Raw genomic sequence first — 25,801 nt, forward strand, 5'->3', positions numbered from 1 at the left:
TTTTCCCAGTGTCATTGCACGTGTGTGAATCTCTTTATGTGTGTGGATGCATGCTTCTCTGTATGTGTGCATGTGTGTGTGGATGTGTGTGCATGTACGTGTGCATTTGGCCCTGTATGTGTTTTTGTTATTAGGTGTGTGTGCGTGTGTCTGTGTATATTTCTATGTGTCTGTGTCTCTTTGTGTTTCCTCCATGCCATTTAAGCTGACAGTGCACTGTATGGGTCTATGTGGGAACTGTGTTGAGTGTTTCATACCCGTGTGTGTTCTGGGTGAAAAAAGCAGGCCTCTGTATTGGGGGCAAAAAAGCCTTGTCTTTGCGGGCTCTTTGACTCTCCATTGTGATGTCACAAGGGGGAAACCTTTGTTGAATTGTTGAAATAATGCCTATATTGTGATGTGTGCAGTGATGATTGTCTGTTTTTAGCATGGATGTGATGCAGGTTAAGATGCCTTTAATGGTGGGCGATTGATTGCCTATACGCTTAAGGTACCTTACCTTTGGTTGTAAGCGTATTTTGGGATGACAGGCCTTGCTATTAACCATTTGTTTATTCCATGACGTGAAACCGTTTAAGATTTTGACTTAAAAATGGTTCAAGTATGACAAATGACAAAATTACGTTTCGACCACCTCCCCACTGTTTCAATTCTAATGGAGTGGAGTTAAAGATGTTTTGCGATAAAAGGGGAACAGAGAAATATCAACAAAACAAACATTTGATAAACTTTGTATTGGTTGGCAACTGTCATGATCAATTGGGTTTTCATATTGGACACAATTAGCCCATATTTGAATTATAATATGAACCAGCTCACTCAAATAATAAATAAAAGTAGTGAATGGCACATACGCTACTTTTATTGAATATTAGAGTATATATATATATATATATATATATATATATATATATATATATATATATATATATAAACAGAGTCATTTGAGCTTATAACAATTTGTCATCAGATATGATAAAACATCATCATAAACTTCACAGGCCCACAAAAAAAAATTCAAATGGGTCCTACTCATGGCCCTGCGTTCACAATGTACAGCAATACCACTAATTAAGACTGATGAAGTTGTCATGCACTATTATTATTTATAGATGATGATATTACATGATATTACATGTTTCATGCAGTCAGCAAACTATGATGCACTTAAAAGATACATACAGTTCTTTAAATCGGATTAAACTAGCAGGTGCTTCGACTTTGCACCATTGTAGATTCCATCTAGACATAGTCGCCTCGGTCTAGATGGAATCCAAATGTTCCTGTTAACCGACAAACGGATGGGTGACCTATTACAGCCCTCATTGACAATCCCTATTTAAAAATGACAACGTGACGGTCAAACGCGTGATTTGCCGGAAAAAAAAGATCCAGAAATGATAATGTTCTCGAGCCCTAGGTTACTGAACGTGACGGTTGCTAATGAAGTTTCCATTAGAGCTATATGTAAAGCAGAGCAGCAGGCTTTTGTGTTTTTAGAGCATTCTTTCTTTTCGATCATGTCCTCCAACACAACACCAGTACCCAGATCCAGCGAGAGACCCGTCCGCTCTTCCATCCGCTTGTGTCTCTTTCGACCTCCAGCTTAGATTTGCGTACACAAAGCGCGTAACCAATCGCTGAGTCCTCATGAAGCCCTCTCCGAAGTCTCGACCAATCAACGCGACGATGGTATTTACATACAGGGAGCGTGAACCAATCACAAGTCGCTACAGGGTACGCTTGTGACCGCTCCGGCCTATAGCCGGGCGAGTTTCACAGTTTAGGGGAGTGCATATCATTTACATATTATCGAAGGTGCTTAGATATTGATCCTGTATTTCGAGGTAGTTCAAACTGAGCCATTGGATCTCCGGTTTTACCTTCTCATTCGTCTGCGAGGAACGTTGTCCGCTAACAAAAATGCCTAAAAGAAGGGTAAGTAGCATTTTGGTGTTAATTCTCAAGTAGCGCAGTTTAGTTTATTCACTAGGATTTGACCAAATAGCGGTGCGCGATACTGTGACGACGATGAGCAGGTGAGGTGATGCCAAACTTTCGAAATCGACGTTTACAAACGGCAAGGTGCAAACCTCTACCGATGACAAATTCCTTTAACATTGATTTCCCCCCCGCCCCCCCCACACCTCATATATCTTATCCTGCCCCATGGGGAGCCTACTGTAAGATTAATGTATACTTTTCAATGGCCGATTTGGTCGTCGTTTTTTTTTTTTTATATATCTCCTCTTCCCTCTCCACCTCGCGCACGGGAACCGACAAACACGACCGGGTCTCGCCGAATAAGAGCAGCTTGTGAATTGCGCACCGGTAGCAAGCAACCTATGATTATGATAAATGAACACTGCTTAAGACGTTCCCATGGCAAGAATGTGTAATCCAACACCAAACGCAAACGCCACCTCTTTTCCTATTCCGTCTGTGATGATGATGACAAATGGTAGGCAGCAAACCCCGCCACACACACACACACACACACACACACACACACACACACACACACACACACACACATACCAAACACACACACACATATGCGCGCGCACACGCACACGCGCGCACACACACACACGAGCCGATGGAGCGAATCCATATCCAAAAAAAGCAAAGAAAGAAGGGATAATAGACAATGCAGCTGTGAAAGGGGGTCCGCGGCGCTATCTAAACAGCCTTTGCTCGCCGTAGTGTAGTGCTTTGTGTCCATATGTATGCTCGGCAACTGGCCTCTCTAGCATCTGAAATTGCTATTGTTTGCAGCCGTGCCTAGAGTCGTGCTTTTGAGGACAGAGAGGGGAGGAGTGGGATTTGGGGCGGAGGTCGTTGCCATGCAAATGATGCGCACGGGAAACCTGCAGGCTAAACTGACCTTTTTTTCAATATTTCTTCTTGTGTGTGGACAATCTTGTTGGGCTCCTAGACATCTTAATGGGTAGCCATCCTACCCATTAAGTATTCTTAAGCAAATCACCTGCTTGCTCCAAGAAGATTTGTGTTAATAACATACTGAGGGACTGACACACACGCACACAAATGTGCACACACACACACACACACACACACACACACACACACACACACACACACACACACACACACACACACACACACACACACACACACACACACACACACACACACACACACACACACACACACACTCTTAATACTAATCTAAAATAATATAATATTGTGTTGAAGTTATGTTGTACCACTGCTATAGCATATTTAAAAACATATTTACTCACTTCACAAATATACAACATTTTACAAATAGCTTCACTTTTCTTTTTAGTAAAGAAAGGAAAATACAACATATAATGGGATGATTTTGTAATAACACAAGACCAGTTTGTAACATGATATTTGTTGGCCAACATTTGCAAAGGCCCAAGGCTTAATTAATGACACACACACAAGCGTTCACACACACACACACACACACACACACACACACACACACACACACACACACACACACACACACACACACACACACACACACACACACACACACACACACACACTATTGCCCCTTGCAACATTTTTTAATCCGTCCCATACGTGGCAGTTATATATAGATAAATATATATATTTATATAAATATGTTGATATGATGTTGATGTGTCTCTTCAGTCGGATACTCCTGAGGAGAAGGAGTCCTCCAAAGTCACAAAGCAAGAGGTAAGTGGTTCACACTTTGGAGCGCCAGGGTGTGCAGCTGCTGTGTGTGTTTTTGAAGTGTTTTGATGTGTTTTCTTTTGCAAAAAAGTGTGTTTGTGTGTGAATACGGCGTGTCTCCAATGTGTGTGTGTGTGTGTGTGTGACAATAAGCACACCCACTGCTAAGTCCAATCGAGTGAGAAGGACACTCCATCTCCAGCTATGAAGCAGAAACACAAGCGCATATATGATCCTGAAAATGGACCCTAAAGGTACATCTGATATCTCTCTCTGCCTGTCTCTCTCTTCTGTCTCTCTCCCTCCTCCTTGCTCATCCCTTGTTGCGGTAGCCGACCAGAAGGTCAGAGAGACTGTCAGTGGTGAGTTGGATTCTCCCGCTCTGTCTTCACCCCTCTCTCTTTCTCTTTCCTCTCATCCGCGTACCTCTCTCCTCCCTGGGACACCCCTTGGACTCAGTCTTTCGGGGGACATTTGAATCCCTTGCTCTCGGGTCAATGTGACGACCCCGGAATTAAAAAGAAAACGAGTGAATCGGGTCGTTCACGTTCAAAACTTTCCCAGAGGGGTGTGTCCAAGGGCCGTATGCATGTCTTTTCTAGGTTGTCTCTGTCCCTTATATTTGTGTTGGTCTGTCATAGCAGAGCTGCACACTAATTAATGTGTACACTCCCACATCGCCCAATGCCAACATCCTTCACAATTGTGTGTTATCCATGTTTCAGTGCAACGTTTTGGTTTAGAAGTTGAATTGAACATGAATACATGAACGGAGGAGGTTTATGGACATTTTCCTGATAGTTCACAAATCAATATTTATTTTAATCATTATCTTGTGTAAACGGTTGTACGACCGTCACAGGAAATCGTTTTTGGTGTGTTATTAATTAGTTGTTGCGCAGCTCTGCTTGATGGGTAATGTCATGTCTTGTACCTCTGCTTCAGTTTTTTTGTCTTTTATCTGTTTGGGTCTTTTGTCTGTTTGGTCTTTTGTCTGTTTATCACTGTCGATCGGTGCATGCTGGAAGAATGTTTGAATGTATACCTGTGTCGAATCTATGCACATGCTGTGAAGATTTTGTTTAGTCCTTTCTTGTCTAACTACTCATGTTGTATTACTGTAAGTAGCACTCGGAAGTGCAAGAAGAAACAATAGTAGTAATGTTACAACTAACAATGGCGGTATATAGAAACAACAAAGAAAATAAAAGGCAGTCAATAAGAAATCATTTGATGCCAATTTTAAGCAAAATAGACAATGCAATTGTAGTCATTGCAGAAATCTCTTAACCACACAATAGTATGACACACACAAACGCACACACACACACACACACACACACACACACACACACACACACACACACACACACACACACACACACATACATACATACATACATACATAAACACACAGAGATAAGGAATTATCACATAATTGATCAATGGCCCATAGCGACAGAACATTGACCTCAGGCCAATAGGGTCAACAGCTTTTTTTGAGAAGCTGTATTTTAAAATCATTATTGAGAGATAATGAGAGCAGATCCACTTAAATGACAAGGCTGGCATAATTATATTCATATTACTTATAACAACATCGATATAACAGGCAATAGCGACAATGTTCACAGTCTCTACCTGCTTCATAGTATTGAACAGTAGGGTTGGACACTAGGTCGTACTTTTGTTGTGTGGAAACACATGAAGTCACATAGTTTTTAATTTGCTTTGGTCAGCGGAATCAATCTGGTAATTGATTCTGCTGACCAATCAACCACATTATATAGGGAGAAAGACACACATACCTCACAGATATTAAACATGTAGATTAGGGTAAAATACAGGCCAAGTGTTCCCCTGAAGGAGTATTCACTTTGGTAATCATGAACAAAACAAAACAAAAACTACAAAAACTTAACTACATGTGAAAAAACATTTTCATTAACTGATAACAAAAAAGTTTTTTTCCAAGACTAAAAAAGGTATTGTGTGTTTACAAAATCAACAAAATTGTTTCAAAATTATAAATAAAATGTCTTTAGTTTTTCGCCTTTGTCTATGTATTTCACTCATAATGGTATTCCTTTAGGCATACTATTATGAATGTATTATTACTATTAATTATTAATAGTATTTTGGGTGGATTTTAAATCTACCAATATTTTAGCTGTGTCAGTTTAAGCCAAACCTTTTATTGGGTTGCTCCAAAAATGTGTTTGTGACGTTTACAATCTCGCCCCTAACGAATACCCCATATTACAAAAAAAGAACACTCATACTAATAAAAACCAAAATACCATTCAAATCAAGAATTTTAAAAAACTAAGCTAAACTAGGTATGAAACGGCTCTGAATTTTTTTTTAACAGAAGTTGAAAGCAAAGTAGAAAATCAATGAAACATGACAGACAATATTTACCTTAGCATTGACTAGTAGGAAAAAGTTGCGTTATATTATGACGTTAACCAGGTATGCTTCACCTGCAGAAACCTGTTGCACCCAGGCCTGAAGTGAAGCCAAAGAAGGCAGAAAAGGCCGTCGTCAAGGTAACTCATATATACTCTACAAGGTTTTGTGAATCAACATGAATTTCAAGTTTTGCCTTAAAACTATGAATGTACATTGTAATGGTAGACCCATGTGAAACACAGACATACACGCACACACACACACACACACACACACACACACACACACACACACACACACACACACACACACACACACACACACACACACACACACACACACACACACACACATAAATAGCAGACATCAATTTCAAAGCAACTAACAACACTAAGTAACACTGTTTTTGGACAGGTGAGAAGGCTTTGCACTTTATCTGTTATCACAACAAGTTTCAACCCAGAAATAATTGTTTACACCTGTAATCTACATCACCCCCACACACACCCTATCTCTGTACAGAAGCCTAACCCTAACCCTGTTGAAGAGAAACCAGTGGGGAAGGCAAAGAAAGCAGTAGCCAAGGGCAAAACCGATGCTGGAGTTGCCCAGAACGGACAGGTCAAGAATGAGGTAGGAGATGGATTTCTTGGATTGAATAGACCTGTGAGTTTAGCGATGAGATGCAAGCTGTGCGTTTTATATGTATATCTTTTTTAATTGAATAAATAGTTTAAATGTTGCAAACCTCTTACACGGCTGGACTCCGCCCATACCCGTTTCTCAGTGACTTCATTCTAACCTTCAGATTAAAATCAGTGTTCCTGTCATCCATTCAATGATCTCTCTCACTCTTCTCTGCTTTCTTTCTCATGTCTTTTCCCACACAATGCATGTGCACACACACTCACGCACACACACACACACACACACACACACACACACACACACACACACACACACACACACACACACACACACACACACACACACACACACACACACACACACACACACACACACACACACACAGATCTATGTGTGTCGTCCCAGTGTAAGTGTGACTTTCACCAGAACCAGGGCTTCCTCCATGATGTCAGTGAGGGGTCAGAGCGAGACTGTTCGAGTCCAGGGTATGGTGTGGCGTGTGTGCGCGTGTGTGCTAATCCACTTAAGCGTGTGCGCTTCCACACTAACTCATTAGGGTCTACTGCTGACTTTAACCAAGTACTAATTGAGAAAAGGTTTGTGTGGTGTGCATCTACGGCACTGTTTGCCGTACAGAGACAAATAATAATGGGTGTTGATTAAGTGAAACATATTTGACAATTAATGTTGTTGACATAAAATAGATACCAGTTCCTACCAGATGGGAGGAACAGCTTTTGGACCTATACCTAAAATTCATTAACAACAATGGTTCTTCATGATAATTGTATCCATCTTGCCCTCTCTGTGAGCACTTTGTAACACACAGAGAGCTTTTAGATCATTGGAAATGGATGTTGAGCAACCATTATTTGGGAAATCATCATTTGTTTCGTCTATTGTGTGCTCAGCCTCAATCCACAAGATTTGGGGAAATAAAGGATTTCCAGCTTTGTTTAAACATTTCCTAACCCAAGACCAGGAAGTCTTGTTGGTACTACGGTGTTTACAAGCACACATGACCTCTGCATGCCACAGAATGTCAGGGTCGCCCTGAAGACTTTTGATTTGTTTTGCAAGAAAGGTTTTTTAAACAGTCTAATTGTTTCCACACAGTTTTAGCAACGATCCACCTTGGTGATGTCTTCAGTGACACGTCTAAAGGCCGACTTGAGAGTTCATGACTTTCCTGACTCTGTTTCTCAATTGGAAGACACTTGTTATATTTTGTCGTATTATCTTGCCAAGAAAGTACGCGACTACTTTGCAAAATATGGAGTACCCATCCTTTAAATCAAGTGTTCAACTCCAAATTAGAAAAACATTGTTCAGATTGTTTTCAGGTTTGGCTACGGCTGCGTGTGACGTGACGCCAGTGTGGGCTTATGAGCCGTGTTCCTGTGGCAGATTATCCTCGTGTGGGATCTAAATCATGTTCTGTGTTCCAGGAAACCGAAGAAGCCGAGAGCGTTACTGAAGAGAAGGTGTAAATTAAAGGGAGGGATTGTCCTACCTAGATGATCACTCTGGTTTCTACTCGATGGCAGCAAAACATCTCTTCTTCTTTTTTTTACCAAGGATTTTGTAAGATGATTTTTTTCTAGACTCGTTTTAGTAAAAAATGGAAAACCAGCAATTCCCATTCCCTGTCCACACCTGGTACACACTCCTTCGTTCAGGTTTTTCCGTTTTTTTTTCTTTGCCCCCGGAATCCCAGATTTCTGTCAAGCAGCATTTTTCCGGGAATCTCCACGGAAGAATGCCATCTTTTGATTGAATCGCTTGCATGAGACTTTGGGTATACCCAAAGGGAAATTCCTCTGTATGTCTACCTACCTTGAATAAAACCATTCTCTCATTTTGTACCAAGAGGAGAGGTATACAACCGTGCATGCTCCAGCATCCCAATCTTTCTATAGACGGCAACTGACATTGTTGGCTATGCTAGCTAGCGAGGTGGAACACTTACTCTTTTGCAAAATAATTATAATTGGGAATATAATATTTAAAGAATCGTTGCAGCATTTGCATTGGTCAGTCATAATTATAGTCTAATATTTATACACATACTTCTGTTTTACAGAGGAATTTTCTTAAGGGACTTTTTGAACGAGACCGTAGTGTCTTCTAAATTAATGTGTTTGTTTTTTTAGTTAACTCAAAATGTGTTTCACACTGGTATAAAAAAAACGGTTTTGAGATGAAACAATGAGATGAGATGAAACAAAATAAACCTTTACACCTGCACCATTTGAAACTTTTGGAATAACTACAAGTGTAATTCTAACAATAATAGTACTAATGTATGCTTTTTGGTCAATTATTTTGAAAATGTGGATTCCTGTCCTCATCATGTGCATTCCTAATTTGTTCTTTATTTTTATTTTGAGAAAAGATCCATTTGTCATAGAGAAGAGTGATAAAGCAATAATGAGTGGTGCTTCTGTTTAGGAAGTCAGATTTGCCAATGGACCTTATGGTCTCTTAAGTTTTCATCCTGTTGAAAAAAATATTTTGAAATAAAATATAAAGTTGATGTCAATGTGCATTTCTTATTCTGTATATGAATGCATTATGCTTGTGGATGTTTATTTATCGATTGATCTATTGAAAAAAATTTAAAATCTAAATCTAGGAGAAAATGGCTGGTTTTCTTATTCATATTTCGTAAAGTGAGATTATCGCTTTGCTTTCGATGCCATAGCGGAAGGCTGTGGGACAGTGTGAGCAGAATGTATGTACAGTAAGAGCATGTCGTGGTGTTGGAGGTTCATTGAAAAGTTTTCATGTTTTTTGTGACTTTTCAAGCTCACAAAGCAATGCTCTTTTTCAGTGTGTGCGTGTGTGTGTGTGTGTGTGTGTGTGTGTGTGTGTGTGTGTATGGAGGCCTTTGGGGGAGAGGTGCAGTGTTAAATAGAATTGCTGTGTCAGGAAATGAAAGGTCAGCAACTGCCAGTAAGGGGGGTCTACGCTGTCACTCAAATGTATTGGCCAATGAGGAAGGGGCAATTAATTTTTTTAGGAGGTTTTGAGTTGTTAAGGGAGTACCAGTCAATTTATCTTTGCGTGTTGATTAAGGTTTTGAAAGACTACAAGGATCATGGAACCGTTGAAGGCATCCGATGTTGTGGAAGAATGGGAAGGAATACAGTGGAAATACATGGTGTTTGCGCTTTTAAATGTTTTTGTCTAATGAAAATATGAACAGCGCTGAGCAAGTGAATTTTATGTTAATTATATTAATAACCAAAGTCAATGCAAATATATAATGGGGCCAATGGCACCTGGAAAGACACATTTTAAAATTAAAACATTGTCAATAGTGTAAAAACCTTAGATACTATTTAATTTGAAAACACTTTTGAGGAAGAAAAGGACTCTTAGATTGTTGTTTAATTGTCAAAAAGGTCTATTTGGCCACAATCCCCTACTTGATCGAATGTCAAGTATGAAATTGTGCATACACGTTAATCACACCATTAACTTATGAACCATAACTCAAACATTATTCAGGCTTCTATACAATTACTACTATTACTGTATTTAAGTCTAGTCAATAATGTTGTTCCCGCCTGGCTAGCAGCAGGGACTCGTGAGGGCTCATTATTCATAGGGCCCTTGGAGGGGCCGCCCATAAGGTATAACTACATTAAGGTTACTAATGCTATCGCCATGAGCTACTCGTACTGCCCACATTCAGCCACTAGCCTTTGCTGTACACACCAACGTGTACGTCCGACGCGTACATTGCTCTATGTTGCTAAAAGAGATTCCTTGCTGATGTTTTAGCGACGCAGCAGCCTCCTCCCATCAACCAATCAACCTTTTACACGCATAAACATGATCCCCATCAATGTATATTGAAACGTGGCTGACAGGCAGAACGTGATCGGATGGCCTCCATTGCGCCACCTCTCTCTGGTCGCCCGTTTCACCTTTCACCTTTGGGCCCTGTGTTGGGAAAGTAGACAAGGTTGCCTCCTTGTGGTAATGAACGACAGCAACAGTGTGGCGACAGGAGGGTTCGTTGGAGCGGTGGAAACATCAAATAGTGATGGTGTTTGGATGTTCAGCCTAGCTCTATGGCCATGTAATTCAATAAATGCATTTATATGTATTTATTATGCTTACATATGCATAGGGAATACAATCAGTAAATCATAGCAGTGTAGTTCCACGGGTATAGCCATTTGAACAACTTATTACACATTTCATTCATTCAAACTCATGTTGAAAGGCGTCCTTCTGGATTCATTTATCTTTCAAAGACAGTATATAATATATTAGGAATGCCAGGATAACAAACAAGCAAACCCTATAGGATCCACCATAATAGTTCGCTTATTGAGCAATATCTGTGAATACACATCTGTCCAATCATGTTGGGACATGTGGTTTGTACAAATGTTTGGTTGTTTTTGTTATTTTTAATAATCAATCAAATGCATCCTTTCATGAACACAAAAGCCAAGGGATTATTTGGAAGAGCAGGTCTGACTGCAGCTGGTTGACCTACATCCTAAGGTAAACTGATGAAGATGCATGATGCACTACTGCACTACTGATGCAATACTGTTTTGTCTTGGGTTGTATGCAGGTATCAATGCCCACTTATGGTGTGAATAGTTTACACAAAATTCGATTTAATCTTCTTTACAGTGTAGGCCTATTCCCTGCTGTGTTATTCTTGCAGTGTTCAACTCCAAAATTAATCCTGAATTGACAGCATACTGCGTTTGGAAACCAAATGTTTAATCAAGGACAGGCGATTTAAGCTTTATCACTGCCTGTTTTCATTCATGAGGGTCAAACATTATTACATGGGACCATGTTGACATATTTAGATTTTTATATTCACACACATAATGTTGTAATCTGAGTTTAAGGATGAAACACGGTCTTAGTTTAAAATACTCTAGTCTGGGAGTGGTGACTTTGGTTGGTAGGCCTAAAGTTGTTTATCGTTATTCTAATGTACACAGTTTAGCATCCGTAATTAAAATTATAACTGCGACCAAAATGTTTGGTTCAGCCAGGGCCTGGGAAGTTTCTGCTATTTTGATTCAGACCTTTGGCGCCTGCCTTTGTTCCAAGTCAGGTAAAATCTAACTAAAAATAAAATCTAACACCATCTCAAAGGTTCCCTCAACAAAGCAGTTAGTTTGCAAATGAGGAAGGCCCACAGTGTGGAGATAATGAGAGGAGATAATTACATTTGCTCACAACGTTTTTGTTACAATGAAGAGAGATTGAAAGGGACGAAAGTAAAACAGAGTATACAAAATCGTGGAATTAAATATGACAAGACATTTTAAGGTAACGGGTAAACAAATAGGCAGTTCATCTTTATTATGTCTGAACCATTTGCAGCCGGAATGTACAAATTCCAAAAGCTTACATATAATTCAGGATCTATTTAATTCTTATGCTTTTAAATTGGGTCACTGAAATAGAATCTTGATGTCTCAAAATACCACTCAATCTGAATCCCTGTAACTCACGCGGTTTTTATTCATTAAACTGCATTCCCCTTCTCCAACCCTTCCCCCATTTTACTGCTAGGCAGTATTTGGAGGAGAAATGGACGACCCACCAAACGAGTGGGTGTGTTGGACATCTTGCTACATGCCGACGACAGAATAATAACCGAGGGAAAGGAAAATAAAGAACGCATGCACACAAATACAGGATTTGCGATCAAACGCTTTGCTTGCAATGCTTCTTAAGCAGAGCAGCCACGTTCCGAGAGGTTACATCGAGTGTGTTAAATGTAAATAAGTTGCCCGATTGCACCCGTTTGTTATTGTTTATCGTATAAATACAAGCAAAGCAAACAATAGTCATCGTTATAATGGACACTTCGCTACAATCAAGAAATATGCCACATTTTCTCTACCCTTGAAGGTTGCCATTTCTACCTCCCCTCTTGTGTTTGTGTGTGTGTGCGTAAAGCACACCACTTCGTATTCCTGCGCAGATGGCTTGCGCTGTTTCGTTGAGGGGGAGGGGAGTGGGGTAAAATAGAAACGACATTACTTGATAGCAGGCTTGAGCGTGTCGATAATTTACCCCAAGAAAGACCACATTCTCCCATAGCTCGACGATTCGGCCCGTATGGATGGGCTACATTATGTCTCCGTAGAGCAATAGAGTCCGTACTATTTGTCATCGGGGCGGAAGAATACACGCGTAGCCGGAACTGCTTCTGAGCGCTTGGCCGTGAGTGGAGCTGAATGGAGGAAGCCTCTTCCTGGTGGATAAACAGTGACAGCTACAGGGCAGCCACCTAGACCCACTACATTGGCTGGCGCAGCTCTGCCAGCTCCCCCGAAACAACAGCAAAATGGATTCAGATAGTAAATACATCGCGCAATTGACTTCTGGTGAGTAGGGAGAAGGTGAAATGGGCCATCGGGATGGTTTAATGTCCCCTCATATGCTCGGTCTCCTCCTCTAACGCAGCTTCTGTCCTCTCCCCCCCAAACCAGAACTGTACTTCCTAATAGCCCGATTTCTAGAAGCTGGACCTTGTCAAAACGCAGCCGAGGTTTGTGTTTATGTGTTTTGGTATAATTTAGAACGTATCCGAAATTGTACTGGTCACCTCATTTGGTATTATTTCCCTTTTTTCAGACCCTGATAAGGGAGGTGGAGGAGAAGGAGGTAAGCAGTCAGCACTACGAGGGAGATGAGTCTCTCCGCACCGTCCTTTATAACGTGATTTGTATTCAGATATACCATTTAATGTTTTTAAACACTACTTGACACAGTCATGCACTGAACCACACGGTCGTGCCTATTTTCCCACCCCAGCTGCTCCCCAAAAGGCTGGACTGGACAGGACAGGAACACCCTGGGACATACGAAAATTTGGTAAGCGAGTCTCTATAACAGAGAAAAAGTTTGTAGAGAGCAAAATAAAAATTGAATTTCCCGCATTTTTAAATCAGGTGAAACACACTCAAAAGCAACCTTGTAGTGGTGGCAGGGCTGGCGCCCAGATCGGGTGCCATTGACCACCGACGACACGGCACCCTGACTCTCGTGGTCCCCCCTTCTCTGGGAGTTTGGGGACATGCATGGTCCAAAAGACTTTAATAGTTGTTGGAAAATGTGTGTGTGTGAAATGTTGGTAGGCCTACGTCATGAGTGTTGTGGTGTAGGAGCGCGACGATCCGGAGGAGGGACACCATGCGCCACAGCTCGGGCGAGGAGGCGCTCTTGTCCTGCAATAGCTGGGATGTGTGAACGAGGGTAGAAAACACACGAGGGGGGAATTAAACACGAGTTTAGTTGGGTTTTTTAAACTGTACGTCAATAAAAGGATGGTGCAGGAGGATGCAAGTGGGTTTAGGATCGCGGTTGTAGCTCTTGGAGCTTGCGTGTGAATGGAGGCAAGAGTGAGAGTGTGTGTGTGTGTGTTCACGTTACGGCAAGAGAAGTGAAATCGCTTTATGTGGACATGCGAGGTTAGATAGGAGTTATACCTTGTACTTGTTTTATTAATTTGCGGGATAATTGTCCTATCAGCAAATAGTGTTCGTGCCAGGATTGTTTTTTCGCATGTGGGCGTGTAAGGAATTAATCGTGGTAGGGTTAAATATGTACGCAATGGTTATCGACTCGAATAGTGTGCATGGTGTTTTCTTGTGTTTTTGAAAGTTTATATTTTGGCTATTTAACGAAATGAAAGTGACCTATGCCCTATTTAATAAATTAAAAAATCCTATGTTTTTCGGGTCTCCTTTGACATCGCCGTACACAGATCCCTTATCCCGTCCTATCATGAACTGGGGAGTGATGTTGTGGATGTTAATCTATAGGTTAAGAGATGATTCAGAATGTGTGGCTGTGTGTGTTTTAATCTTCCTGCTCCCCCCCCCCCCCCCCCACACACACACACACACTCTCTCGGCCCCCCTCCGGAGCGAGGCTCGTGATGACGCGCCGTGCTGTGGCTGTCCGTGGTGGATACTGCCTCTCTCTCTCGGTCGCTTGTCTATTAAAATGCGACGTGATCTTAATTATGAGACAAAAGGAGTGGTTGTGTTTGGAAGCGTTTGACGGCGTGCTGTTGTGGCGTTTGTCAGCGGTGGATGGTGTCGTGTTAAATGAAGGGGAGGCGATGTTTTTTTGGGTGGACTGTTATTGGAGCAACGAACGGTGTCATCACACCCAACGTAAAATAGATAGAGCAATTAACACGGTTAACAATATTAGATTATTATGATAATTAATGTTAATTAATTCGATGTTATATATTTTTTTATCTTGTTTATTTATTAAGATACCCAAGGAACTCGGTGTAATTTAGTAGGCTATTGCTGCAATATTTTTCGAGCAACATATATTTAAACGAGACAATGAGACTATAGGTTCACGGTCGTTTTAATGATTTAATCATGGGTGCATTTTCACATGAAAACGTTAATTGGGTAGCCTAGACATAACCACCAATCTATTTTCGTTAATGGCATGACATTCAATTACACCCCACGTAGTTCCTTATTATCTCGTTATTATGTTAGTATTATTTCTATGAGCAATGCATGAGGACAACATGGCTAAATCAAATACAATTGAAATAGCTATGAGGAGGAGCAGGGAGTTGCAGGAGTGGGTCAGTGTCTGGGGATTGAAATGTTTCAGCAATGTTGGCTTTTTTGATCGTTTCCACATTTTCTTGGGGCATGTGTTTCGGACTGCTGGAGCCTCGTGCGCCGGAGCAAGTGGGTGTGTGCCTTTTAAGCAGTGCACGCTTGTATGCAAGCATGGCTTTAACAAATGCATTTTCCTCAGCCAGGCGAGCCCGCTAGGAGGCAATTAAGGGGTCACTAATTGTGCGTGTGTAGTCGTGTAGTGTGTGAATCTAGCAGTGGGGATTTCTAGGTGTGTCAATTTTATATGAGCAAATGAGGGGGAAGGGGTATGTTAAACATTACAGTACCCATGATGCCAATGAGACAATAGAATCGTGACATTATTACAAACAATCATTCCTCGACATCTGTTTTATGTGGATTGACTTTCATGATTTAGATATTTGGCCGTTCTTATTTTTCCAATAGTGGATTGTTTTGTAATGCGTTTATCTCTATCCTTCAAGCACTTCATGTATGCATATCTTTTTTCTAAAATAGAAAATCACACGAAAGCATAAACAATGACAGTTGAAATAGATATGCTTATAAGGCCAACAATAATACAATGTGTGCATGATTCAAAACGTTGGACCTAAAGGTCCTCGTTTTTTAAAGGAGCACAGGGAAGAAGGAATAGATATTTGAGAGGGTAGTTTTATGATTCTGTAATAACAAACCACTAATATACACAATTTCTGAATTCTGTGTCTGGCTCCTGCTGAGATGTTAAGATGTTGCTTTACACACACTATTATCAGAAGTATACATGCTCTATATAAACAATAATTATCATCCCCTTCAGCTTGGCTATAAAAACAAACTCTTAAGAGAAAAATTGACTATCATTGCAACCAATTCACCTCTATACATTTCACACATTTTACCGTTAAAAAAAAAAGATAGAAATTGTTAGAGAAAATTCTTATTCTTTTTAATGGGATAATTTTTTCGGAAAAGCTCAGAGCGACATGGGTATGCATTGCACGGCGTGGATCTCTGAGAGAGCGTTTTTTTGAATCAATAACTTTTAATGGGGAGTGGGACCGCGGCCGGCGTCGGAGCGCAACATCTCTGGAGCGGGCTGGGATGAGGCGGTGCGTTCCAAGGGCACACGCACCGCATCCTAAGCACTCCTGCAGAGCCTGCTGCTCTGAGTGTAACCACTGTGTGTGTGTGGGTGTGTGGGTGTGTTTCTCTGTGTGTGTGTGTGTGTGTGTGTGTGTGTGTGTTTCTGTGTTTCTGTTTGTGTTGATGCATGTGTGTGTGTGTGTGTGTGTGTACACAGGTGAAGATACACAGGCATGTGGGCCCGGACCACCTGCTCCAGGTGTGCTCCAGGGTGTGTCCCCTGCTGGAGGGCGAGGTGCCCGCCAGCGTGCCCGGCCTCCACAGCCTGCTGGGGGCCGGAAGGCAGAACCTCCTCCGCACCAGCAAGAGTGAGCGCCGCCATGCTGTTATATTTATCTACAGTACATTCAGAGGGACACACACACACACACACACACACACACACACACACACACACACACACACACACACACACACACACACACACACACACACACACACACACACACACACACACACACACACACACACACACACCTACAGTCACAGCTATACACTCACAGGAAGACAAATGTACCCAGTGGCTCAAAACACGCACGCAAACACAAAGGTTCAGAAAATTGCATGCGCACACACACACACACACACACACACACACACACACACACACACACACACACACACACACACACACACACACACACACACACACACACACACACACACACACACACACATACATTTAGACACATCCCTGTCTATATGGTTAATAATGAAACACACAACCACACACACACACTCATCCACAAGTGCACATGAACGTAAGCTGACTCGTTCCAAATATATTCCTCCATACACACTTGGACACGGGCAGAAAATGAACGGTGAAATTCCCCCTCTGGCGTTTGGCTTGCTACAGTACACACACACACACACACACACACACACACACACACACACACACACACACACACACACACACACACACACACACACACACACACACACACACACACACACACACACACACACACACACAGCGCAGATAATGCGAGTGCTTACCCTTGCATTCACTGCGCAGACCATTCATCCAAGTGATGCCAAGTTCCACACGGCATCCATTTGTGGGTTTATGTTAAATTGTGTGTGCGTGTGTGTGGGGGGGGTTTGTGCTTCCCCTGCAGGCTGCAAGCATGTGGTGTGGAAGGGATCGGCGCTCGCGGCGCTACACTGTGGACGCCCCCCAGAGCCGCCCGTCATCTACGGGAGCCCTCCTAACATTGGTAATAACACACGCCCTCGTGTTATAATCACGGATATCAAAGCCCTTACTTCCGGGCGCTTATTAGAGTGTCTTATGTTAGAATTTGCCGTGTCCATTATTACTGAGTGAAGCAGTGTGCACTGAAAATATATTTTTTCGGTCCACGTTGCCTGCCTGTGTATGAGACGGTGTCGAGGGTGTCGTTTAGGACCAATAGTTGAATCTCGCGGGACCGAATTGATCTCGCGTATCAATCACAGGTGTGTGATCGTCGCCCTTCTCAGTGGCAGAGAAGATGCAGGAGGGAGGGAGTGTTTTTGGGGGTCGTTAGGTCGTGCTCTCTTTGGCGGGCCCTCTGTACGAATCAAGTCGTATCTGTTGTGACCCCTGCTGTGAGGGTCAATGAGGGATGAAAAATAGCTGTGTACACTAGAGACGAGGCGTAGCAAAGGTAGGGCATGCGAACGCATGTCTTTGGAGGAAGCGCCAATGGTTCATGTCAGCCTCCATCTCTAAGGCACTGGGTGCGATGCCCTATCTCTGCAACGTGTCTGTAGTCACCCTTATGTAAGAGGCCTTGCCGTTGGCTGCTTCCTAATGGCATGTACATACGTTCCCTGTAAGTAACCGCATAGTAAACAGGAATGTCGGTGTTACCGCAGGGACACAGCGTGAACAGGGGGTAATGTTGTAGTATCCCGCTGGTTCGTGCTGTGGCAAGCCAGGCTGTTAATCCGGGATTTGGATACTTTTTCTATTTGTTTGATAGATTAGCCACAGCAGGTTTGAAGTTTGCACAAGTCATCATGAAGTCAGCCACATCTAGCACGTGAAGCCCGTAGATCGCCTGGCAAAAGAACGACCGGCGTTCTACCCTGGCTGGGTGATTCCTCTTTGTGTTCATGCCTGTTATGTTTATGCCTCTGCCTCTCTGCTTATGTAGGACACCAGTACTATAGACAGTGCTAGGGGCATTGCTGCGTCTCAGTACTTAAGAATGGGATAGAAAAGTACTCGCGTGTATTTTTCTCACCGGTATGCATATGTTTTTATCTTTTTTATTTTTTTTCGACGACCAGTGGAGACGGGTCATGGGCGTCGGCTGAACGGCTCGTACCGCTTGCGGCAGCTGCTGCCCACGGCGGTCTACCAGCACATGAAGATGCACAAGAGGATCCTGGGACACCTCTCCTCCGTCTACTGCGTCACGTTCGACCGCACCGGCCGCCGCATCTTCACGGTAAAGGCTGGGGAGGACTTCGTCTGATTTCCCGAAACTGTGTGTGTGTGTGTGTGGGTGTGTGTGTGTGTGTGTGGGCGGCGCGTGTGGGGCAGGGGGGTTTGCGTGCAGAGGTGAAGGTCGTAGCGTAGGTGGAGGAGGCGATTGGGTGAGAGTGGAGCAGAACTGGGAGCTCTGGGTCGGCCCGATCACAGAGGCGCATTGGTCTTCACTCATTCTGCTAGGTGGACTGGGGATATCGGTGATTATGTGTGTGTGATGCTTGATGTGTGTGTGTATGCTGATTGCGGGAAGTGTACTGCTTCTGATGCTATGGGTATTGTGTTCAGCAAAATGTGTTGCTACGTGTTTGTGTTACAGAGAACACATGCTTCAGTTTAATTCATTAGCTTGTGTATTTAGTGCGTTTGTCAGGGCTGTTGAGTTTTCATTCAGCGTGAATTAAACTCAATGTTCGTGCATGATTTTTATTCTCCAAAGGTTTATAAACTCCTTATGGGTAATTGAATGAGTCCCTTAATACAGTATGCCTTATGCATTTTGGACTCTTTTAATTAATGCGTTTGTGTGTATCGCTTATTGTGGACAAATGTCTTGATTTGTAAAGATTCATCTTTAGAATCTGAAAACCAGCTGTCCAGACACCAGAGATACCAACAGCCTCACAAGCTAGGAGGTAGTTCAACCAGCGCCTTAGAGCTGTCTGTGTGTTTTGATTTTATCAGGGCTTATTCATCCAGATAGAAGTGTTGCCCTCAGACTGCCTCAGCCTGTGTCGGGCCTTCATGTTGTGTTGGCAGCTGTTGATGTTTACCAAATGTTTAATGCCGATGCTATTACTATTCAAGGTTTTGTATACAACGTGATAATCCCAGTCACTCGAGACAGCCCCTACATCAGGGCTTTTTGTCTGATGCTGCTCAATGCTGTGCTGGGAATGTTTGAGGTCACAGCGCAAGCTCTAGCATCTCATTACTTTCCGATAAACATTTTTTAACGAGGCACATTTGATTGGGTAACAAACATCATTTTGTTCGTGATTATTGGTCACAGATAATCAACACAACATGTTATGGTACAGTAATGCAAGAATGAACTACATAGATAGACCCCACAGGAGAATATATGATTTAAATTACGTGTACAGTAGTAGTAGTAGTAGTAGTAGTAGTAGTAGTAGAAGTACTGTTATGGATGGGATGGCTGTGATTTACATAAGCATATGCACTAGTCGATGAATAAAGTTAGGAGATTTAATTTAAACATTTCAATGCTCATACCATGTGGTTGTGCCACCTAATAGCCACATTAACCTCTGCTGGTTTCCCTTCTATGGTTCTATGTAGTAGTCGCGTCTATCTAGTAGCTAAGGTCTAAAAAAAAAAAAAGTTTGGTTCCTGTTGGTTGTCAGTTGAGGTCATGGGTAGGTAGGGAATTTATTTTATTTTTTTATTTTATTTTTTCCAGCGGCAGCGAATGATAGGTAGGTTGTTTTCATTTAAAAACGAGAAAATTCGCTCATCCTTGTACAGAATGAAGAGGTGCTGTACCAAAACGTAATTATAGTTTGCATCAAAAAAAAAAAAAAAAAAATTTTTTATAAAGCTCATAAGATAATTTGGGTCGCACATAAATTGACAGGGTCGGTCGGAAACCGGAATCAAACAAATTTTTTTTTTAGGCCTAAGTCAATGTAGTAACAAAGTCTATGTAGCCAGTCAGTTTAGTATTGAGTCATTTCCGACGTTATTTCAGAACTACTTGCAGTGAATTCAGAGGAATAGCCACCTCTAGCAGGGGAAATTCCCCCTACGGGTGACAAAATGAGATCTAAAGAGTCAAGACAGTTTCAGAAAAAAGTTTTTAGAAGAAAAAGACATATTGGGCTCAACAGGTTGGAGTGGCGTTGTCAGCAGCTCTCAAAACCCTTTCACACTCGCTTGAACAAGTGTTCAGCCAATAGAAAACAAACACTCCGGAAAAGCATTTTTACCCGGAAGTAGCTTATTTCACAGAAGATTTCCCCCATTTAAGAACTTTACACATTTGAGTCAAAATAATCATAGAAACGTTCACAAAAAAGACATGAGACCAAAACAGAAGCGTTTTCAACTGAAAAGGGGATTTGGCTGTTTCCTTCCATTTGAAGATACTGGGTATGGGGTTAGGCCTGAAAGATGACTCAGACTTATGTGGTTGCAGGATCGAGGGGGGGGGGACCTCACTAACCACCACCAGTATGTAGCACCCATTTGGGTGATGCACGGCAGCCAATCGGCGCCAGAACGCTCACCACACACCAGCTTGAGGTGGAGAGTGAGGGATGAGGTGGAGAGAGAGGGAAAAGAACATTTAACACTGCTATGGACCACATGTAAACCCTATCGACCATATTTAAACACTATCGACCAAATTTAAACATGTAAACCCTATCGACCACATTTAAACATGTAAACCCTATCAACCACATTTCACACAGATGTACGCACACGGCTCCTTCTTTATTAATGAGGGGCGGTTGTTCTTTAAGACCTTATCTGGCTGGTTGTCAATGTAAACAGTGGAACAGTGGAAACAAAATGCCAAGTGTCAACAAAGAAGTTCTTCTGGTTTAAGCAGAAGAGCCCTCCGCTTGGTTGGGCGCTAAATTCTCCTAAACACCAAGTTGTGATGCTGGCGTTCCCTGTACGGCCCAACATTAAGCTGCCCCCAGTAATAATGGTGGCTTAATATTTTTGCATCATATGCTTGTTTCGGTTCCTTCAGTCCAACAGAGCCGGCCGCTGTTCACCAGTTTCAGCTCGCGCTTCTTAAAACCTCTAAAGTAGGGCTGTCTGTTGTGGAGGGGGGTGAGGAGTGGGGGCTTTATATCCACCTGATCTCTCGTCTCCCTGTGCCTTCTATCTCTCGTTTTCTGTCTCTACGTCGCGCAGCACTATCTCTATTTTGGATGACATACTTTTTTTTTTCACTCTTCCTCCTTCTCTCTTCCCTCCCTGTGAGTCTCTCTCTCTCTCTCTCTCTCTCTCTCTCTCTCTCTCTCTCTCTCTCTCTCTCTCTCTCTCTCTCTCTCTCTCTCTCTCTCTCTCTCTCTCTCTCTCTCTCTCTCTCTTTCTTTCTTTCTTTCTTTCTTTCTCTCTCTCTCTCTCTCTCTCCGTCTCCTTCTCTGTCTATCTCTCTGTCTCTGTCTTTCGTTCTCCCTCTGCCCCCCACCACATACACCTCAATCTCTCCCTCTATCATTCTGTCTCTGTCTCCTTTATGCTATTATTTCTTTTTCATCATAACTGGAGAAACTGTTTCCTCTGAGACGCTGGCTGAGCGCCAGAATTAAAATTCATCCTGCTCTGACTTGCTTTCTCGCCATCTCCTCCTCCTTTTGCTCCTCCTCTTCCCCCACCTCCCAGCGGTACCATCCACCTCCCCCCCACCCCCCCCCCCCCCCCCCCCCCCCCCTTTCATGACTTAGATTTATATATTTCATTTTATTTTTGGTTCATTGCATTAGGATTCTTTGTTGGGCTTCGCTGCAGTGTTTTCGTCTGGGCTGAGTGACTAAACTGGGAAGAGAAGCGTGTTTATGCTGATGACGGCAGCTCATCATTGTACAGGAAACTGGTTCTCTAAGAGGCGTTGCTGGAGTCATCTTGGATCTGATGCATTGTTCTTTCTCCAGATCCTATTCCAGTTTATGTCTGATATTGATTACTTGATCTGTTAGAAGTGTTCAGTAGTTGTTGCCCAGTGATTATGGGAGATCAATCAGCATGTCTGTATGGCTGGGTTGGGAACATAAATTGATGGATACATTTGATGGCCAAACTGAGTTATTGATATTTCATGATAAGGCATCCTTCTTTTTGGATGTCAGGGCTGCTGTGTGATGGATGTATTTGAGTTAACAACCTGAATAGTTTTCCTAATATAAAATTATCATAAAAAAGTTTCTGTCTCTACATTGAAACGTAAAACTTTAAATGTTTGCTGCTACTATTACTGTTTTGACTGGGACCACAAACCTTCCAGCTAGGAGTCACTCTAGCCACTATACTAGCCAGTGCCCTTCTACCTTTCTGGGTAAGGGTTAATTAATTCCCCTCAGACAATAAACAGGTTGGGTTCTGTAATGCGCGGTAAACCACCAGCCATCCAGTGGATGTTACCCTGGCTAGCTCAAACCTACTAACTTCTACTTGTGGTGCACTTACTTAGCGTTTTCCTTAATACACACAAAAACAATATTAGTGCTTTTATCTTCACGTATTTAGCAATACACTTCCCTCACTTATCCAAACATAAAGAACAATAAAATGTGTAACATGATTTATAAAATAGCCATGCAGCAGTAGGAATGATAAACAGTTTGTTTGGAATGGCGTGATACCTGTAATTTTCAGATTATATTTTCTCTTACAACTGGTAACAAAGTGTGTCAGTTATATATACCTCTCTTATGCATGGCGATAGTATTTTGTAAGTAATTTTGGGGTAATTATGCAGATCGGTTTGCGTACTCCAGTGTGAATGGCTGCCAATGTCAAACAAGGACACCGCTAAATCCTTAAAGTCCTTAATTCCAACAGTCCTCTCTAACAGTCTTGTAAGATTGGTGAACAGGAAAAACACTTCTGCACATTTACTTTCGTCAGCAATTCTGTGTGGAAAATAATAGATTTGTAGAAAAAAGATATCCGAACAACAATAAGAAGAATTTGTGCCTGGTTTAGATTTTTCCCCGCTGCAAACCTCAAATAACGGACATGACCTTATAAGGACCTGTGTTCTGGTGACTCAGGCTGACCGACTTTGACTCCTTCATTCTAATCCTCTTTTCCATTTTCCCACGAGTCCTGCTTTTAAATCTCAAATTTGCACACAGTTGTTTTGGGTACAGTAAACTGGACGAAAGTGTGGATGTGTTTAAAACATCTTTGCTAAAGCTTTCACGGTATTTCAAAAACCTACAGCCGCCGTGTACACAAGAAAGAATCTTTATTGTCAAACTACTATTGACGTGAAGTCTGTAAATTCCTCTTGAAACGTTGTGTTTTCTCTGAGTTTCTTCAGTGTTTACATCTTGTCTTGTCTCTCAAGAATTCAATTTTTGCAGTTACATCGGCCAAAAGCAATTTGGCGCTTCAGATTCCAACACGTCATCGGTGTCAAACCCATTCAGAAAGAGAGCGTAATTCAGTCTCAAATCTTTACTTGTTACTTACTTTTGTCCTCGTACGCGAACCCTGCTCTGGGTCATGTCCATCCTGAATCACATGATCTACGGATATGAATCATAATGTTATCCTCCTCCTCCTCCTCCTCCTCCTCCTCCTCCTCCTCCTCCTCCTCCTCCTCCTCCTCCTCCTCCTCCTCCTCCTCCTCCTCAGCCTCCTCCTCCTCCACCTTCCTTCTTTCAAGGACCACAATGGAAATGAGCCTTCGGGCTTTATTGTGTCATCCCTGACTAATTATGTATTGTAACGTATGACACAGAGTGATGTTCATATTGTAGCGGGCCTGTGGATGTGGGGTTTCCACGCCACCAAGTTGAATAGACGATACTGACACAACTCACCAAGCAGGTTCAACTTAGGATGGTTTATTCACCTAGTAAACACTACCAGGTTGGGAAAAGGGTCACCCAACTCCTTTTATAATCCAGTCCTTTGTACCTTGCTAGCCCTAGCTCCGGCTTGTGGTAGCCTGCTCTCCCTTTTAGCTGCAAGCACTCCAGCTTAACGGCCCTCAGGCCTGCCTCGTTAACTGGAGGAAGTCCATGTATGGCCTGGGGGATGGAGCCAGCAGGTTGCCAGACCTACCACTCCCCTCACTCCTCCCTGGCGTCTCCCACAATATTATATATCAAAATGGTCAAATAAAATATATGAATGAATGAATGAATGACTCACTCACTCACTCACTCACTCACTCACTCACTCACTCACTCACTCACTCACTCACTCACTCACTCACTCACTCACTCACTCACCCACTCACTGCCTCTTCCCCAGGGCTCTGACGACTGCCTGGTGAAGATCTGGGGGACGGACGACGGCCGGCTGCTGGCCACGCTGCGGGGCCACGCGGCTGAGATCTCGGACATGGCGGTCAGCTACGAGAACACCATGCTGGCCGCCGGCTCCTGCGACAAGACCATCCGGGTGTGGTGCCTGCAGACCTGCGCCCCGCTGGCCGTGCTGGAGGGTCACGCCGCCTCCATCACCTCCCTGCAGGTGGGTGGGGCTGTGTGTGTGTGTTAGCCATTTAGATAGGGATTTATGTGTGCGTGAGTGTGTGTTTATTAACCATTTAAACAGGGATGTAGTGTGTGTGTGTGTGTGTGTGTGTGTTGTGTAGCCATTTAGATAGGGATTTATGTGTGAGTTTGTGTGTGTGTGTTTATTAACCATTTAAACAGGGATGTATGTGTGTGTGTTTGTCAACCATTTAGACAGGGATTTGTGTGTGTGTGTGTGTGTGTGTGTGTGTGTGTGTGTATATCAACCATTTAGAAAGTGATGTGTGTGTGTGTGTTGTGTACCAGTGCTTTGGTCCGCTGAGTGTATGCACATGTGTTTATGTATCGGTTCTGCACGTGTATGAAGAACTATGCAGAAAGTGTATAACCTTGACTCTGACTAAGTTAATGTAATATGGTTTAATTTAATGCAGAAGTTTGCATTTTTCGAGTTGTTTAAAATTCAAGTTGTTGATTATTATATGGGTCTGGTAGGCCTGAATTAATGTGGCAGAGAATTTTGTGTCTCCAAATGGGTATTTGGGTTATTTTCATGTTCTTTTTTTTACACAGTCATCATCTCCCAGTGTCGT

At 42.6% G+C, this 25,801-nt stretch overlaps 2 protein-coding genes across 5 annotated transcripts in view; both read left to right on the plus strand.

The window, feature by feature from the left end:
• Positions 1-1,724: 1,724 nt before the first annotated feature.
• Positions 1,725-9,301, plus strand: hmgn3 (high mobility group nucleosomal binding domain 3). Of its 4 annotated transcripts, XM_030345631.1 has the most exons (7): positions 1,771-1,938; positions 3,655-3,702; positions 4,032-4,061; positions 6,189-6,248; positions 6,634-6,744; positions 7,145-7,244; positions 8,208-9,301. In XM_030345631.1, the coding sequence occupies exons 1-7, from the start codon at positions 1,924-1,926 to the stop codon at positions 8,234-8,236; spliced, it is 393 nt and encodes a 130-aa protein (XP_030201491.1). In that variant the 5' UTR covers positions 1,771-1,923; the 3' UTR covers positions 8,237-9,301. The 4 variants fall into 4 exon arrangements, with proteins under 4 accessions (XP_030201492.1, XP_030201494.1, XP_030201491.1 ...); XM_030345632.1 differs by lacking the exon at positions 4,032-4,061 and having other exon boundaries at positions 1,725-1,938; XM_030345633.1 differs by lacking the exon at positions 7,145-7,244 and having other exon boundaries at positions 1,776-1,938.
• A 2,900-nt stretch (positions 9,302-12,201) lies between these two features.
• The window catches only part of phip (PHIP subunit of CUL4-Ring ligase complex), a 42,422-nt gene continuing 28,822 nt past the window's right edge, over positions 12,202-25,801 (plus strand). The window contains exons 1-8 of the mRNA XM_030344608.1: positions 12,202-13,142; positions 13,248-13,306; positions 13,393-13,422; positions 13,573-13,632; positions 16,687-16,837; positions 17,654-17,752; positions 18,813-18,973; positions 24,982-25,203. Of these exons, the coding sequence (XP_030200468.1) occupies positions 13,103-13,142; positions 13,248-13,306; positions 13,393-13,422; positions 13,573-13,632; positions 16,687-16,837; positions 17,654-17,752; positions 18,813-18,973; positions 24,982-25,203 (822 nt within the window). The 5' untranslated portion in view covers positions 12,202-13,102. The remainder of the gene's footprint in view (positions 13,143-13,247; positions 13,307-13,392; positions 13,423-13,572; positions 13,633-16,686; positions 16,838-17,653; positions 17,753-18,812; positions 18,974-24,981; positions 25,204-25,801) is intronic.

This window comes from Gadus morhua, chromosome 21 (assembly GCF_902167405.1).
Source record: "Gadus morhua chromosome 21, gadMor3.0, whole genome shotgun sequence".
Lineage (NCBI taxonomy): Eukaryota > Metazoa > Chordata > Actinopteri > Gadiformes > Gadidae > Gadus > Gadus morhua.

Bases quoted from the DNA above. Each gene is read 5' to 3' on its own strand.
- hmgn3 (XM_030345631.1), top strand. The intron at 6,249-6,633 runs GTAACTCATATA...ATCTCTGTACAG, and splicing joins CAGAAAAGGCCGTCGTCAAG to AAGCCTAACCCTAACCCTGT. The intron at 7,245-8,207 runs GTATGGTGTGGC...TCTGTGTTCCAG, and splicing joins CGAGACTGTTCGAGTCCAGG to GAAACCGAAGAAGCCGAGAG.